Below are 17,679 nucleotides of genomic sequence, written 5' to 3'. Positions count from 1 at the left end.
CCTGTTGGTAGTAGCGATCCTACAAATCCTATTACAAGAGTCGTTAAAGGGTAGATTGTGACTTGTAGGATCGCTACTACCAACAGGTGGCGCTATAGAGTTCAAGTCCTCTTTTTCTCTGAAGAGGCAATTTGCATCTCAATAGCACAAAATTTTAATCTGCTTACATCTCCCTTGTGAATTCTGGCAAAATGTTTAGAAACCGCTGATGAGGAAAATGCTTGGGAATTAGCAGCATCTGATATATGCCGTCGGATCCTAGTTTTTAGCGCACAAGTAGTGCAGCCAACGTACTGCAATTTGCACAAAACACATTCTACAAGATAAATCACATAATTATCATTACAATTAATGAAATCACGAATGTGGTATATATTAGAATTGTTAGGGCTGGCGGAACGCACCAAATTATAAATAATGGTAGGTGCGTTCGCAGCCCGGGGTCCACCGTGCAGAGATGGTACACTGCTGCTAGTTAATGGCGGTCGAATGGAGCGGCGTGAAAACAGTCACACGTGGGTTACGTCACCCAGTGTGAAGAGGAGCGACCTCTGTTGACTCACAGAGCCGCACAGCTGCTGAACGCAAATACCGGAGCCTGTTTAGCTCACAGAGCCCGGCCAAAAAGCGCACAGAAAGCAGCCACAGAACTCTTCTCCAAGGACACGGGGTTAGAGTTCCTCTAGGCCCTCTGAACGCATGGCGTCGCTGCTGCGAACGCCGCTATAGACGCTGGCTACGGAGTGTGGAGCACATGCACTGAGGCGTGCCGATTCACTGATGGGGACTAATGCCTGACTCCGACTCTGCCCTACCTACACCTAAGCCAGGTTCCTGGAACCTGATACCAATGGCAGACCTCTTGGATTTTCAGAGGCCAAATTGTTGGTGCTCGTATGGCAGGCGCTAGTGTAACAAAGTGCCCGAATGCTTGGCGTGTCAAGAGGTACTGTCTCCAAAGTAATGACTGCGTTTGAAAGAGAAGGAAAAACGTCCGCAGCAAAGCACAGGTCCGGCCGAAAGTCGAAGTTAAGAGAGACCGTCGGACTCTAAAGCGAATTGTGATAGAGGATCGCAAGACCACGGCTCCGAAAATCACTGCTGAGCTCAATGAACACCTACAGAACACAGTTTCCACGAAAAAAGGTTTGTCGGGAGCTGCACAAATCTGGATTCCACGGAAGAGCTGCAATTCGAAAACCGCTGCTCTCAATGACAAATGTTTCCAAGCGTTTAGAGTGGTGTAGAAACCTCCAGAATTGGTCCCTCGAGCAGTGGAAACACGTGATATTCTCAGACGAATCATCGTTTACCCTATTTCCGACCTCCGGCTGAGTGTACGTTTGGAGACAGCCGAAAGAAGCATTCTATCCAGACTGCCTTCTCCCAACCGTAAAACATGGCGGATGTTCTGTGATGATCTGGGGTGCTATTTTGTGGAGATCCACCAGGCCAATGATATCCCTTCATGGAAGAATAGCCGAGATTATTTAGGCATTTTGGGCGACCAAGTGCATCCTATGGTTCAAGCACTGTTCCCGGAGGGGGAGCGCCATCTTTCAAGATGATAATGCACCAATTCATACAGCTAGAATCGTTAAAGCATGGCATGAGGAACATTCTAATGAAGTTGAGCATCTCATCTGGCCCCCACAATCCCCAGACCTCAACATTATTGAGCATTTATGGTCGATTTTAGAGATTAAAGTTAGACGCTGATTTCCGTCGCCATAGTCGCTCAAAGAACTGGAGGGTGTTTTAACTGAAGAATGGGCTACAATTCCTTTGGAAACAATTCACACCTTGTATGAATCCATACCTCGGAGAATTGAGGCTGTAATCGCCTCAAAAGGTGGACCTACACCATATTAAACTAACTTTTGTTGATGTTTCCAGGTGTTTCCATTATTTTGTCCAACCCCTGTACAATATACCGTTTGGGGAACTTAACAGAATAAAGCGCAATTGTTCTGATGGAACAATTTTTGAAAAAGAATGTAATAATACTCTCAATAGATTATCTAATAGAGGATACCCTGATTGGTGTTTGAAAAAGGCTAAAGCTAGAATAGATAATATTGACCGTAAGACTTTACTATATAAATCTAAAAATGAAAATAAAAACCATTTTTCAGGCATAACTTTTTCAACAGAATATAGTCTCCAGTATAATGATATTGTGAGTTATTAAAAAATATCTTCCAACATTGAATCAAGATATGAAATTAAAAGAAATTCTGGGTAATGATGTTAGATTTGTAGCTAAAAAAAGCCCCCACTTTGGGGTCCCTATTATCACCCAGTCTTTTTGGAGAGAACATATCACAATTAAAGGGGAAAAAAAACGTGGTTGAATATACAGGGTTTTTTGGATGCGGGGCAAAATGATGTATTGCGTGTCACCATGTTAATAAGACTGATAAATTTCAATCTGTACACAATTCTAATAATATACCACATTCGTGTTTTCATTAATTGTAATGATGATTATGTGATTTATCTTTGTGCAAATTGCAGTACGCAGGCTGCACTACTTGTGCGCTAAAAACTAGGATCCGACAGCATATATCAGATGCTGCCAATTCCCAAGCATTTTCCTCATCAGCGGTTTCTTAACATTTTGCCAGAATTCACAAGGGAGATGTAAGCGGATTAAAATTTTGTGCTATTGAGAAAGTTTATCGCCCCTACAGAGGTGGTGATCATAAACGCAAACTTTTAAACGGAGAATCTTTCTGGATATTTACTCTGGAAACAAGAATACCAAATGGTTTAAATCAGAGAAGAATTGATCTTACAATATTGAAGGAGAAAAAAAAAAAATTGCTTATATTTCTCAAATTATTTTCTCCTATTGTGAATTTATATCATTCTGGGATTTTTCTTGGATGTAATATATGTTTTTATCAGTTCCTTTGCCAAAGGAAGTTTTTGTTTTAATGATTTTGTGTCCATGTGCAGCTATTTGGTTTATTTCATGAACCTGAAACACTCGTCATGATTATAACGCCTGATTGGAATGGGAAGTATACGATTTAAATGTGAGCAATGCCTATACCTTTATACCATGATTAAGACCTAGTCGAAACGTGTTGGATTATGCTGCTACATGTGTTGTGCTGCTAGTGCTATTTTTGCATTGAACAACATATTTGTTCATAATTTTATGATAATCAATAAAAGTCATTTTTTAAGTGATCAAGATTTTCTGTGGATCCTGCTGGAATTCACCTGTTTTCTGTATACATATACACTCAGTGGGTAAAATAAGTAGTGAACACATCCCCAATTATTGTGGCTTGATTCCTTTGCCTGTGTGGATTGCAATCGATTGGACCTTTGCTGATATTACCAGACTGTGTCCCGACACCCCCACCGATCAGCTCTTACCAGTGTTGGCGGCTAGAAGTACTCACTTGCGGAGCTGCTCCATCTTTCGATAGTGGTCGGCGCAGGGTACTGCACATCCAATTTGTGTAGGAGGTGGATGTATAGTACCCTACGGCTTCCAGTAAGAACACTGGCAGCTCCATAAGTGAGCATCTCCGGTTGGCAGCCACCGATAACAGATGATCAGTAAAGGTGCCGGACACCGACCGATCAGATATTAATGATCTATCCTAAGGATAGGTTTTCATGCTAAAGTAGTGGACAACCTCTCTAATGGGTTTCAACATCTTACAACTGCATCTATAAGTGATAAGATTCAAAACTTTCCTAAACCTAGGCAATCACAGCCAGATAAAATATTTTCTCATGGATTTCTCATCTTTGTGTAACCAAAGATATTCATCTTACCAAGTACAACCTTCACAGAAAAAAGCTTGACTGGGAGGTTAAGCTTTCATCCATCGATTTTTGACTCCCCAAAATTAGAGCATACTGTTAGCCCATTCTGTGACTCCAAACTAGGAGCATAAACCGAGTTTTAACTGCTCTCTCCAGGTCTTGTGCCAGTTTGCTCATTTAAACCGACGATCACTGGACCTTTCTTGCCTTCCCAGACTTAAACACATTTTTATATCCCCATTTAGGGCAACAATCTCATAACCAGGAAGCAAAATAATCCATATAAAAGGGTATAGGCCTGACTGGGTCGCTTCTCAATGTCTGTTTGCACCACTGACTACTGCTATCCTGCATGATTCAGGGATAAAAAGGATTATCCTGAGTTGAGGTAGCAGGTCAAACAAAGAGTCAGGAGGAAGCAGATGCAGACTGCTGGACTTCTCCACAGGGGTTTGCCCTCTAGAACTCATTCCACTGTAGTCCTTGCTTTGACGCTGTTTAGTCTACCAAGATGTTCTACCTTCATGGTTCAAACCGATGCTCCAAAGCTCCTACGTCTAAAGGACTGGAAACCATTAAGAGGTCATGGGTGTTGTTTCAATTTGCGCTAGGTTTCAGGGCTGTGGAGTCGGTGCTCATTTTGGTGGAGTCGGTATAAAATGGACCAACTCCTAAAATATATAATAAATTGGGTACAGTAATTCAATGCAGAATGTGCTGAATATTTTTTCATAGGAATTTGGGAAAGTTATGAAATTTCCTATAAATGGCTGTTCTATGGCTACATTCACACACACAGTGTTTTTCCTGCGTTTTTTGAGGATACATTTTTCAGCTGCAAAAGCAGTTCAGCTTTTTCAAAAACTGCATCACCTGAAAGACTTTTGAGCTCATAGATAATGTTTTCAATAGCAAAAGCAGATTAGAAATCTGCTTTGTCTATCCATATCATATCTTATCTGTACCAAAAAGAATGAAAGCCGGGTAGCATACAGACCAACTTTTTTTTTTTTTTTTAAGCACCAGTCAGGTACACGCCATAGCTGCCCAAAAGGACGCCCAGTAACACATCATCAATTGATAGTTGGAATAAATAGGGGTGTGGAGTATGAAGTTCTGCAGTAGCTGAGGTGTGCAGTATGAGGTTCATGAGGTTCAGTCAGTCCGAAAAATTGGGAAAACTTTGAAAGTGTCCCCAAAAACCATCAAGCGCTACAAAGAAACTGGCTCACATGAGGACCGCCCCAGGAAAGGAAGACCAAGAGTCACCTCTTCTGCGGAGGATAAGTTCATCCGAGTCACCAGCCTCAGAAATCGCAGGTTAACAGCAGCTCAGGTTAGAGACCAGGTCAATGCCACACAGAGTTCTAGCAGCAGACACATCTCTACAACTGCTAAGAGGAGACTTTGTGCAGCAGGCCTTCATGGTAAAATAGCTGCTAGGAAACCAGTGCTGAGGACAGGCAACAAGCAGAAGAGACCTGTTTGGGCTAAAGAACACAAGGAATGGACATTAGACCAGTGAAAATCTGTGCTTTGGTCTGATGAGTCCAAATTGGAGATCTTTGATTCCAACCTCCGTGTCTTTGTGCGACGCAGAAAAGGTGAACGGATGGACTCTACATGCCTGGTTCCCACCGTGAAGCATGGAGGAGGAGGTGTGATGGTGTGGGGGTGCTTTGCTGGTGACACTGTTGGGGATTTATTCAAAATTGAAGGCATACTGAACCAGCATGGCTACCACAGCATCTTGCAGCGGCATGCTATTCCATCCGGTTTGCGTTTAGTTGGATCATCATTTATTTTTCAACAGGACAATGACCCCAAACACACCTCCAGGCTGTGTAAGGGCTATTTGACCAAGAAGGAGAGTGATGGGGTGCTACGCCAGATGACCTGGCCTCCACAGACACCAGACCTGAACCCAATCGAGATGGTTTGGGGTGAGATGGACCGCAGAGTGAAGGCAAAAGGGCCAGCAAGTGCTAAGCATCTCTGGGGAATGCCTTCAAGACCATTTCTGGTGACTACCTCTTGAAGCTCATCAAGAGAATGCCAAGAGTGTGCAAAGCAGTAAATCAAAGCAAAAGGTGGCTACTCTGAAGAACCTAGAATATAAGACATATTTTCAGTTGTTTCACACTTTTTTAATTATATAATTCCACATGTGTTAAAATGTTTTGATGCCTAGTTTTGATGCCTTCAGAGTGAATCTACAATTTTCATAGTCATGAAAATAAAGAAAACTCTTTGAATGAGAAGGTGTGTCCAAACTTTGTCTGTACTGTATATATGTAATCAATATTATATAGTTATTACATATTTACAATTTATTACGGTTTTTTGTGTTCAAAAGTTGTATTCCAATATATATTATGTGCTATCTAAATATCTTGATTATTGTATCATAAAAATGATTAAATGTCTGATGTTGACATTGTACTACAATACATTTTTCACTTAAATATAAGCAATATGTGGGAGTCTGAGTTGGAGTAAGGGAAATTGAGGAGTCGGAGTCGCAGTTTTGGCTTATCGACTCCACAGCCCTGCTAGGTTTCCTGTTCATCTGTATTGGCGGGACCATCTCACTGGTGTGGACATTGGGGAAGGGAAAGGCACGCACCATACTAGTATTTTTCCCACAAAACCATCATGAAAGACACAAATGGTTCAATACAGAAAATCTATGATATTTATTAAACGTAGTTTCTCCAGTTACAGTTTGCATTTTACAAAGCATTTTAATGACAATTAAAAAGGTTTTTATTTATTTTTTTTACAAATTGAAATGCAATACCCTTTTCTCCAAGTGTTTGAATTGCCATACATTTGTTTAAAAATACTCATTAAAACTTATGCTTCGGACACGCTAAACTTCCTATATTCTCAAAAACCACAAAATACATATACTATACAGGTGTGGGAGAGAAAAACTTTGCTTAACATTACAGCTTTGTGAAGTGAAAAGCTCAAACTCGCATAGAAATTGAAAATTTGAGAGCATAAAGTACATTTTGTCATTTAAAAATGTATTGCAACAAAAACATTTTTTTAATTAAAGATTTGGTTAAAAAAATGACACATTTTGGATAGAAGCACAGTACAAAATTTTGATTAATAATAATAAAAGCTTTTTTTTTCATCTGGAGTACCTTTCTAAATAAATGTAATTTCCAGTGGTAAAAATTAATTACTAAATAAAAATATGTATACTACATCTTAACAATAAAAATGATCTTTTTTTAATAAATACAGACACATTCCCAAGCCCTGATTAGACCTGAAATGGGAAACATTCCAAAATACATATTAGAACACGTTCCGGAAGTAGAAGCAGATCACACGTCAGTGTCACCGAGAGAAGTCCTGCATTTTATGCATTGTTTCCTACATGACTCAACTGCAATACTTAATGTAGGTGTCAAGCGGAGGGGAGCAGAGAGTCTGTGTGGAGGCGAATCGTTTTGTCGAAATGGTGGCAAATACTTTAGAACCGAGAATGCCTTCAAAATGAGAATAAGCTACAATACACGCCAACATAGAAGACACCAAAACAATCCTGCTACAATATTGCTATCAGAAATATCACAGGGGCACAAGTTCTTGTAGGCCTGAAAGGCAAAAACACCTTACAGTAAACTATAAAAATGTTACTGGTGAAATTTTATAAGTGAAGCATATGCATACGGAGTCTTCCAATTTTATAAGGTGCATTGACGTATTCCATTAACAGTAATTCTGCATTTTAGGTTGGGATCAAATCTGCATTCGCATTTCAGCTCTGTTATTTTGTCTGTGCAGAACCTTAAAGTTCTTGATGTCCATCTTAGGCTATGTTCACACTTTCATTCAGGCACTTTCCTCAAAATGGATCCGTTCAAGATTGACTGAACGGAAGCAGAGGGACAGTAATGGGTTCCGTTACGTCTCCATTTTTAAAAGGAAGCAAAGAGACAGTAATGGGTTCCGTTACATGACCGTTTTTAAACCAGAAGAAATATTTGTTCCTGTTGCCCTAAAAACTGAACCATGCCGGAACCCAAAAGGACCAGAAATCAATGAAGACCTCTTGCTTGTTTGTATCAGTTAAGCAACAGACCTGATTAGTGTTTAATTTCTATTTGTCTGTTCCTCAAATCTGAACAGACAAACGGAATGTCAAACACAAGTGTGAACATAACCTTACATATGCAGAAAAAGACAGCCACCTCTTAAGCAATGATTGAGGTCAGTCATTTGTGGTCACATTGATGGCTCATATGTTCGTTCTTAACAATGTAATTCATCTGACCCAGATATCACAAAATGATAAAAAAATACATTTTTTTTATAAATTGACAAGAATGGCGGACAGGCTTTATTCTCATGATGGTTGCATTCAGCAATGTGAATGGACAACAAAACTGCAATTTTAAAATGGTCAAGCAACAGGTGAACTAAAAGTTCAGGATTAGGACAAGCAAGCTGGAAAAGTGACAGCATACATAGAGCAGACATGGTAAATACATATTGCTTAATACTGCAAATGGGTCAACTGTTATCAAAGCCTCTCCGTGAAATGGAAGACATGACATATGTGACTTACTGTATGAAAATGCTTCCAAAAACTGCAGCACAAAACTCCCGTGCAAGGGCAGTGAAGAATATAGGTTATAAGGTGAAAGAGTAAGTTATGTGAGAGGATAAACCAGTTTTATGCAATTTGTGAACGTGTAAGAGCAGGACAGTGGCAGTAGCCTCCTATGAAGAACACTACCCAAGACTAGATAGAACTTAATCCCATAAATAGGGACATTAGACTGCGTTCACACTACCAGTCCCACATTCCTTGCATTTGGTTTCAAGGGCGAAGCAGAAGGGTCCCAAGGATTATTTTGGGTTCCGTTATGAGTCCGGTTTTGGAACAAAGAAAACGTTCTGCATGATGAACTTTTACTTCCGTTTTAAAAACGGACAGAGAGTGAAAGCCATAATAATCAATGGGGTGGTGGGGGGACGGGTTCATTATTTCTACTCCACATCAGCTATGCAATTAATCAGTTTTGGACATTATACTGGTCTCAAAACAATCACAATGTCCGAATGGAAGTGTGAACATAGCCCAAGTTGCACCTTTTCTTTCATTAGTATAGTAGTATTAGTAAATATCTCTCTCTTAACACTGCCCGGAAAGCTATTAAAAGAACTGCACCTTAGCGAACAACAAATCTCAGCATTTCTCAGACAGATCCATAATTATCACTGTATACAATCCAACAGAAATAAGTTACACCTGGTAAAATAGAAAGAACTGCAGGTAGCATGATACGGGTGCGTGGACACTGATACATTGATGCAGGACACATACCATTAAAAATCCCTTTGCCCACAGTATTGTATGAAGTTACATTGGTATCCTTCCACGTGTATGGACAATTATAAATACATTTATTTACCAAGAAAAAAATATGAACAAAAACAGCAATTTAGCTGTCATCTACAAGGAGAACATTGCACTTGAATATTAATCTGCAGGAACGGGGGAGAAGACGCCGCCGGATTCCTGCCATGTGAATAAATAATGATATGGCTGGCTGAGCGCTACCTCTAAAAAGGAAAATCATCGACCAAACTCTACAACCATATTAAACAAGTACTACACACTGCATACTACAGCAAGAACCGAGGAGTGACGCTCAGACCTCGGAGACAATTAACCATTTCATATCCTTAGTGTACTTTTGTAGGCGTCCGTCCCAACATCACATGTGAATTTAGTTTGAGCTGGATCGCATCGCCCACATAAGTCAATTGTAGAGTCTTCGCTCAGATTTCAAGCCAATGATCTGAAAAACCTGGAAGGACAGGTCTATAAAAATTACAACAAATATTATTTTACAATAACGTGTCCTCTAGCATTGGTTACCCTCCTACTATATATGTCTGACATATGGGAAAGGTGCCATGTGTTCCGTTATACAGGAGGGCCATTTTGTCCCTTCTATTCGAGGCTTACAGTATAGCTATTCCGGATCATGCCATACATGAACTTCTGTTACTTCACATTATTCTCAATCTGTACATCTGACTAAATATGACTATATTATGATGGCAAAATAAATCTGTATAATCCAATAGGTCATAATTTCATAAGAATGACATTTGCTCGTGTCAAAAATAATCTATGTTCAATGGTCAAGTAATGGATCATTTATCCACAATGGAAACATGCTAAAATTAGCTGTACATCACGTTTTCAGCGTTGCCTTCCTTCACAAATGGAGCAGGTAAGCTTTTCAATTGGCACAAGACACGTCCTCAGTGTAGAGGTGTGCACAGACTAAACCGGGTGCTGGTGGGGGGAAAGGAAGCAGCAAATAGGAGGCAAATGGCATCCTCGTAATTACCATACTGCAGAGTTGCTGCTTGTATGGAGTGATAGAACCATTTTCTAAGTGGCACCATGCAGAACAGCAGTTATGGGCAGCAGACCTAGCAGAACTCAGTTGTTGACATGTGTTCTCATAAGGGTGCTTTCATATTGTGTTTAGTACACGCTCGGCGGACCAGTCGGGGGCATACGTCCAATGCAACCCTCTTGCAAAATGGGATTCGGATGTATGCTCCAACAAGGTCTTAGACTATTATGGTGTCGGCCAAGTGAACATGCGCTCTGCCGTGCCTCATTTTCGAGCAATCATTCCCACTGGAGGCGGACACTTAGACTTAGTAGACTGCATCTGGCTGTCCGCATCCAATAGGACTACACAACAGAGGGCATGTTTGCTCTGCCAACACAATCATAGTCTATCGGCCCATTGGTGCATACATCCGAATCACGTTTTGCAGAAGGGGGGAGGTATTCCAAACATATGCCCCGACAGGGCCACCGAGCGTGTACTAATTACAATGTGAAAACACCTTTAACCCTACCCACACCACAGCTTTCCATCTACACTGTAATGTGACATAAATTAGCTAATAGGAATGGGAGGGGTTGATGGACTAGGAGGTACCAGGCCAGTTGTTCTGTAGTGATAATATTCTGCTGATAGAACACTGATTGTATTGAAAAAGTAAAACACAGCCCAGTAAGTGACATCGCTGTAATCGGGCTCTCTACTTCTACCTAATGCTGCTCTCAGATTACATTGCAAAAACCTGCTGACAAGATTCCTTTTAACAAAACGCCAATGATTGACATTTCTCAGAGGTATCAATCATACACAGACGGTAAACATGGCTTCCCCTGAAGACAATACAGAGATGATCATGCTAAAAAATCAACGTGTCATGTTAACACAAGTTTTACCTACAGAACGGCCCATTTCCTAATGTTATTTGGAGTGCATTTTTCTTTTCTGCTTCCTTCATATGACCCTGAGAAAGTCACACATTTTCCTTCTCTCACTAGAACACTTTGATGTAACTAGACAATGGGAAATAGACCCAAACAGTCGCTGTCAGAAGGTGAATTTCCCCTATACTGTTCACATAATACAGAAATGACGCATTATAGAAGGCTCTCACTAACAGTCCTAGTTCTAGAAAAGATACTGAGGTAAGGCACAAAGGAGGAGAACGTGGCATAAGGCTAAATACACAACCACTGCTTCACTCCCAGCTATAAAGGGCCCACACATGATTAATACGTAGAAATCTATTACTGGTATGTATGAGGAAGAAGGAACGCTTGCTGTGAACACAACGAGGATGTAAGTGTGGCTACCAGAAGATGCACCTTCTTGTGATACTTTGGATGAAAGCACTTTGATAGCAGCTCTCCCAGACAGAAGAGTCACCGGATAAGTGAGGTAAAAGGAAGAAAACACTGGCGGTGAAATGAGCAACACAGTCCATGTCCACGCAAGACTCCCCCGCTAAGGCAGCAGCCAAAACATCACATACTATATAGTGGGGAGCGCATCAACCAATAGTTCCACATGCCCTATGAAACTCAAGCAGATTTGTCATCCATTATCCTAACAATTGCCCACTAAACACTGGTGCCACTTTACATTTTGGGGCGACTTCAAAATAGGAATTTAATTGATTATTTTTCTAAAGTGCAAGAAAGTAATCCACAGTCCTGCTGAAAAACCACCACCTAAAGATTTCATTTACATATAGGGGGTGGTGAGGAAGACACAGTAAAGGAAATATAGCAAGATGCTTGGGTGATGGCACGGTAATGACATGTGTCATTAGGGAGGAATCCTACCTGCTATATATGTATAGTGAATTCATAAATAATTGGCACTCACTCCCCTACACGCAGTTTTATGGTCCAGAAATTCAGTTCTTTGAGTTCTGTTTGAAGGAAGGGGAATGGTCATGCAAAAAGCCAATGGTAACAGGAGACCCTGAATCTCTAGGTATAGTCTGGTATATGGATCTGCTTGTGTATTCCACATATAGCACCTCATCTAGCCACAGGCTCTGTAAAGGATAACAGTGTAAATGGGGACCATTCACATTAGATACATGGACGCAAAAAAAAAAAAAAAAAAAAAAATTCCTTCTCTCAGCCTTCTGGACCATTACCACCACAACCCATCCAAGCCTTCTGAAACGTTACCACCACAACCCAACCAGTCTTCTGGACCATTACCACCACAACCCAACCAACCTTGTGGACCGTTACCGCCACAACCCATCCAGCCTTCTGGACCACTACCACCACAACCCATCCAGCCTTCTGGACCACTACCACCACAACCCATCCAGCCTTCTGGACCACTACCACCACAACCCATCCAGCCTTCTGGACCATTACCATCACAACCCATTCAGCCTTCTGGACCATTACAACTCATCCAGCCTTCTGGACAATTACCACCACAACCAATCCAGCCTTCTGTACCATCACATGAAGTAAGGTTGTCCAGGATCAGAAGATATGGTGGCAATACTTTGTGACTAGTATTGCATCTCAGCGCCCAATGAAGTGTATAGAGCAAAGCTGCAATACCAAATTCAACTTTTAGACAGTAATGGAGATTTTTAAGAAGGCAGCCATGTTTTCCTAATATTGAACAATCCTTATGTAAAGGAACAGCTAGGGTGGGGCTCTTTAGGAACTGTATGTGAAAACACCAGTATGTGGCATGGTTTTTTTTTTTTTTATAGAATAATCAAGTTATTCCTGTTCTAATAAAAAGTCCATTACTTATATTGGGAAGTGACAGCAATGTGTCGGTGTCACATGTGCAATATCATCAGCAGTTACAGTGTATGGCATGTTTATAATTTAAAATCTTAATATTAAATTCGTATTGGAGATATAATTATCCCTGGCAACCAATATTGTCAATCCCCATGGCTAAACATGATCTTAGGTTCAGAAGAGGACCACAGCCAACCATTACTGGTTTATCCAATTGTGGTCAAGCTTATGATTGCACTGAGCAGTTGCACTACTGCGGGAAGTAGCCCACTCACTCAATCCAAGGACACATACAATATGCTAAATCATATGTAAGGACAAGACCTTGCAGTCAGTCAAGCAGTGCCACGACATCAATTGTCTTAAGCAATGCTAAAATTGAGGATCCTTGATGTAGAAACCTAACTTCTTTCTAAATTAGCAGCCCCTTTTAAAAGTAACCTCGTTAGAGCTAGTTATGATATCAATAGACCAGATTCCTGAATGTTATGTTAAAGCTAAAATGTTCAATATAAAACTGACTTTATGTTTTATCCATAAGCCCACTTCTGTATGAGCAGAACCCACCACAGTTGGCGTCTACTGGGAGGAACGCCACGAGCCTTTCCTTCTGAAGAACAAACACTTTACACAATGAGAATTTTGCATCCATTTCATACAATGTAGAACATCTTTTCTCCTATATAAACACAAATTTGGAGTCTAACTTGGCAGTTCCACTAATAAGGAGACCTTTAAATTCCTTGGCACCAGGGCTAGAAAAAAAAATGCGTAGTTGCATTTTACTAGGGAATTGTAGACTTCAACAGAATCCCATTTTATGGGCGAAATAAAGGAAAGTCTTGCTTCATGTTACACAATGCGTTTCCCTGTCATCAGCTGAAAACCAGCTACACTTCTGTATATCCAACACTCTGCAAGGACAATACTGGGAAAGACAAGAGATTGATTCAATACTAAAGGCCTGGCATGGTTCCATCATATGCTATTATAGTCTGTATAATAAATCATACCCTGTTCACCCAATCTGAAGATTGCATTTCATACAAGCTATGTATCCTACTGATTGTAAAATAGTGTTTTCTCAGGTGGTGGAGAGCTTCAGTCCTTCACCCAGTCAATAATACTTCTATACTCTCATATATTTCTATATATAGTCTCTAGAATCTCTGTTCTATTGGATGGACGTGCTCCGGGTCTGCTTTTTATCTCATCAACATTCTTTCACAGCCGTTGTATGCCATGTATGAAAAGTACCCATCGCTACACTAAAATGCACTGCTCTTCATTCTCTTCTCTAACGCGGAAAGACAGTACAAAGGTAACAGCCCACAAACCATAAAAAGAAAAACAAGAAATGCATATGTTGTATCATATAAAGTACTTGGAAGGCTACTTTGATATAGAGGATATATTAAAAACTGCACAACCCCCTTTAACTTCTGAAAGACATGATTTAAAATGTCACACACGTACTCCGTCCAACTTCATGACACTACACAGCTATCAGAAAAAGTAGCTGTGTGGTCTGTTGAACATACTACAGACTACAGGTGGGGACCCAATGACCCCCAACACTGACAAAGGTTTGACCACAGATGAGAGAAGGGCACAGCCTGCCCGTAGTTTTTATATTTGCATGAAGCTTTATAAAATAAATAGGTTTAAAAAGTTATCGTGCATGATACCAGGAATATGGATTCCTTTGTAAAATGATGGAAAAAAAATAACATTCATAATGCTAGGAAAATAGTTTAAATACGTTTCTTTTCTTAAATAAAAAAGTGAAGCTTCATCAGGTCTCTTAGCAAAGACGTTCAGGAAAGTGTAGATGGATATGGCTGAAACAAAGTGGTGCGGAGCCTCTCGTCCTCAGCGCCAACCAGACGGTATGTTATGGCAGTCTTCCTTCCAAACAGGACACAGTGTTGTGGAAAAATGTAGAGGCAGCAAGAAAATACTCCAAGCTTCATTATGCAGGTCCTTAATGTTTCAAACCGGCATCTAAGCGCAACCAATGCAGGCCTTGACGGGTATAGCGTACCAGTTCTGTCATGGTGCTCGAGTTGAAGATCAACGGGCTCATGACTTTATCCAGTTCTGTAAAAAACTCTGAAGGGAGAAAAACAAAACAAGGGTTTCAGACATGAGACCGTTACTAGAAGAATGACGGTCACATGCATGACGAGGACTGCATGGATCTGTACGCGCAATACAAGAAAGACCTACCACCTTGCTCTTTACAAAGCTGTTCAGCTTGGTCCCAAATCTCAGTGGCAAAAAGAAAATTGGATGTGACCTGGACATAGCTGGCAGCCATCTGATGAATCCTCTGTGGAATAGTTACTGACGAAGTGCCACCCGATGAACTGGACACACTGGAGGTATAGTTGTTGGAACTACCAGGGGACAACTTTGGAGACACTGGTGAAGGCATGCTGACAGACTTACTGTTTATAGAGAGAAACAGAAATGATGCAGAGTGTCAATGTAAGGATAAAACAATATTTATCACAAGGGCACAAATACATATAAAGACCAAGGCTGAACACATCACTGGCATTTTTTTCTACGTTTACTGTGCAAGCTGAAAAACCTCTGCGACGTACACATGAAACATTTTCACATGAAGGCCAGGACTAGTTTTTGGCCTCCATCTAGTCAGTAAACATTAAAGGGGTTGCCTGGCCTAAAATGATACAGTGGGTATGGAAAGTATTCAGTCCCCTTTAAATTTTTCTCTCCGTTTCATTGCAGCCATTTGGTAAATTCAAAAAGTTCATTTTTTTCTCATTAATGTATACTCTGCACCCCATCTTGATCCAAAAAAACAAAACAAAAAAAAACAAAAAACAAATGTAGAAATTTTTGCAAATTTATTAAAAAAGAAAAACTGAAATATCACATGGTCATAAGTATTCAGACCCTTTGCTCAGTATTGAGGAGAAGCGCCCTTTTGAGCTAGTACAGCCATAAGTCTTCTTGGGAATGATGCAACAAGTTTTTCACACCTGGCTTTGGGGATCCTCTGCCATTCTTCCTTGCAGATCCTCTCCAGTTCCATCAGTTTGGATGGTGAACGTTGGTGAACAGCCATTTTCAGGTCTCTCCTGACATGCTCAATTGGGGTTAGGTCAGGGCACTGGCACAGTTTTTCTTTTTTTAATAAATTTGCAAAAATGTCTACATTTCTGTTTTTTTTTCCAGTCAAGATGGGGTGCAGAGTGTACATTAATGAGAAAAAAATTAATTTATTTGACAAAATGGCTGAAATCAAACAAAGAGTGAAAAATTTAAAGGGGTCGGAATACTTTCCGTACTCACTAAGTCTGCAGTCACTCCGCCAGCGTACGCAATGTTAGCTGTGAAAATTCGCCGGCTTCTGAGGCCGATATGGCGGTAATGTATGCGATATGCATACTCCCCAGGCACAGTCCGATCACTAAATCAATGGTTCTCATGGTAAAGAAGCCTTGCTTCCTGTGGAGACTGAATCTTATATCCCAGAATGAAGGAAAGTAGTCTTGTCTTTGAGAGTGCTTTGCATTAAACAATATACTATATTTTTCACATGAGTCTTTTATGTATGTGTACAAGATAATCATGAATACATAGTTGGTCAATCGCTTTCAAGTTAACCCATACAGTGAACACCATAAGCAGAAGAAGAAAAAAAAATTAGAAAAATCGAAAGCGCCAGAACTTCACTTCCCTCTCCAAGAGCCATACTTTCCTAAAAATACAATAAGAGGTGATAAAAATAGTGTATCTACCCCAAAATGGTATCAATGAAGTCTTATGCGCATAGCGAAAACAAGCCATGAGCCTTGCTGTCTATAGTCGGGAATTAAACACAATTTCTTACCTTCCCATACCCGGCGACGGTGCTTGTGAATTATTGTAAGAATTCTGTAAAGATAAGGAAGTATTCAATGTACCAAGTGTTAAAGAAGTTTCATTACCAGCCATATTAATAAAATAAGTTTTTTTCCCTCACTTCTTGGAATTTAAGGGACGAAACTGACACTTATTTGGTGTATAAGGCTTTATGGGGGTCTTATAGGAGTCTAACACTCACAAAATGAATTTTGTACTATATGTATATATCTCTAGCATGCATGCTATTCTGGACATGAGACATTACAAATAGCTCTATCTGCATTATCTGTAACAAGACCTTATAACTGGTCCACAGGACAAGCTACAGGAATACAGCCACCTGCACAGACTACTGGTAATGACGGCTGCAGCCTAGAAGGAAATATGCATCTCAGTGACTTACTTTTAGGTGCTCCGTTAAGGTTTTGGAATACTTCAGTGCACTCTCTTTTTTCAGTTTAAACAATCTCAAGTACAGGAGGGACTGACATCGGAGACTGAAGAAAACACAAGCAGATAACATTAATGTAACATAGGTCTGCATGTAATCTTTACATGGACAAAGAAAATCCACAGTAAATATTAGTCTCACTTATACCCTAGGGGATACAGTCACTGGTGAGTGGAAAGTATAGAAGAAAGGAGCAACAATAGCATTCTTATAGAACATGTGAATGAGAATATTTAATTAAAGGTATAAATTCCAACCTCTAAAATTGTATCTGTACCTACCAAAGAACACCCAGTCTTTTATCAGCTGCTGTAGCATCTGGTGCTGAAGAACTTTTCAGTTTCATGGTATACCTACGGAGCAATGGCACATCTGTCAGCAAGTGGTTCAGACAAAGATCTGTAGGTTATGG

The 17,679-nt window shown here is 40.3% G+C and overlaps 1 protein-coding gene across 3 annotated transcripts in view; it reads right to left on the bottom strand.

The window, feature by feature from the left end:
- Positions 1-6,461: 6,461 nt before the first annotated feature.
- AFF4 (ALF transcription elongation factor 4) overlaps positions 6,462-17,679 on the bottom strand; it is a 127,236-nt gene continuing 116,018 nt past the window's right edge. For all 3 annotated transcript variants that reach the window (XM_073548940.1, XM_073549622.1, XM_073550240.1), the window contains 5 exons: positions 17,549-17,620; positions 17,220-17,313; positions 16,803-16,846; positions 15,167-15,387; positions 6,462-15,049 (listed from right to left, as the gene is read on the bottom strand). In XM_073548940.1, the coding sequence (XP_073405041.1) occupies positions 14,922-15,049; positions 15,167-15,387; positions 16,803-16,846; positions 17,220-17,313; positions 17,549-17,620 (559 nt within the window). In that variant the 3' untranslated portion in view covers positions 6,462-14,921. The remainder of the gene's footprint in view (positions 15,050-15,166; positions 15,388-16,802; positions 16,847-17,219; positions 17,314-17,548; positions 17,621-17,679) is intronic.

This window comes from Dendrobates tinctorius, unplaced genomic scaffold (assembly GCF_039654945.1).
Source record: "Dendrobates tinctorius isolate UK_male_01 unplaced genomic scaffold, ASM3965494v1 ptg000001l, whole genome shotgun sequence".
In the NCBI taxonomy this organism is placed as follows: Eukaryota; Metazoa; Chordata; class Amphibia; order Anura; family Dendrobatidae; genus Dendrobates; species Dendrobates tinctorius.
The sequence above is the reverse complement of the archived record's forward strand: the minus strand, read 5'-3'. Positions and strand labels throughout refer to the sequence as shown.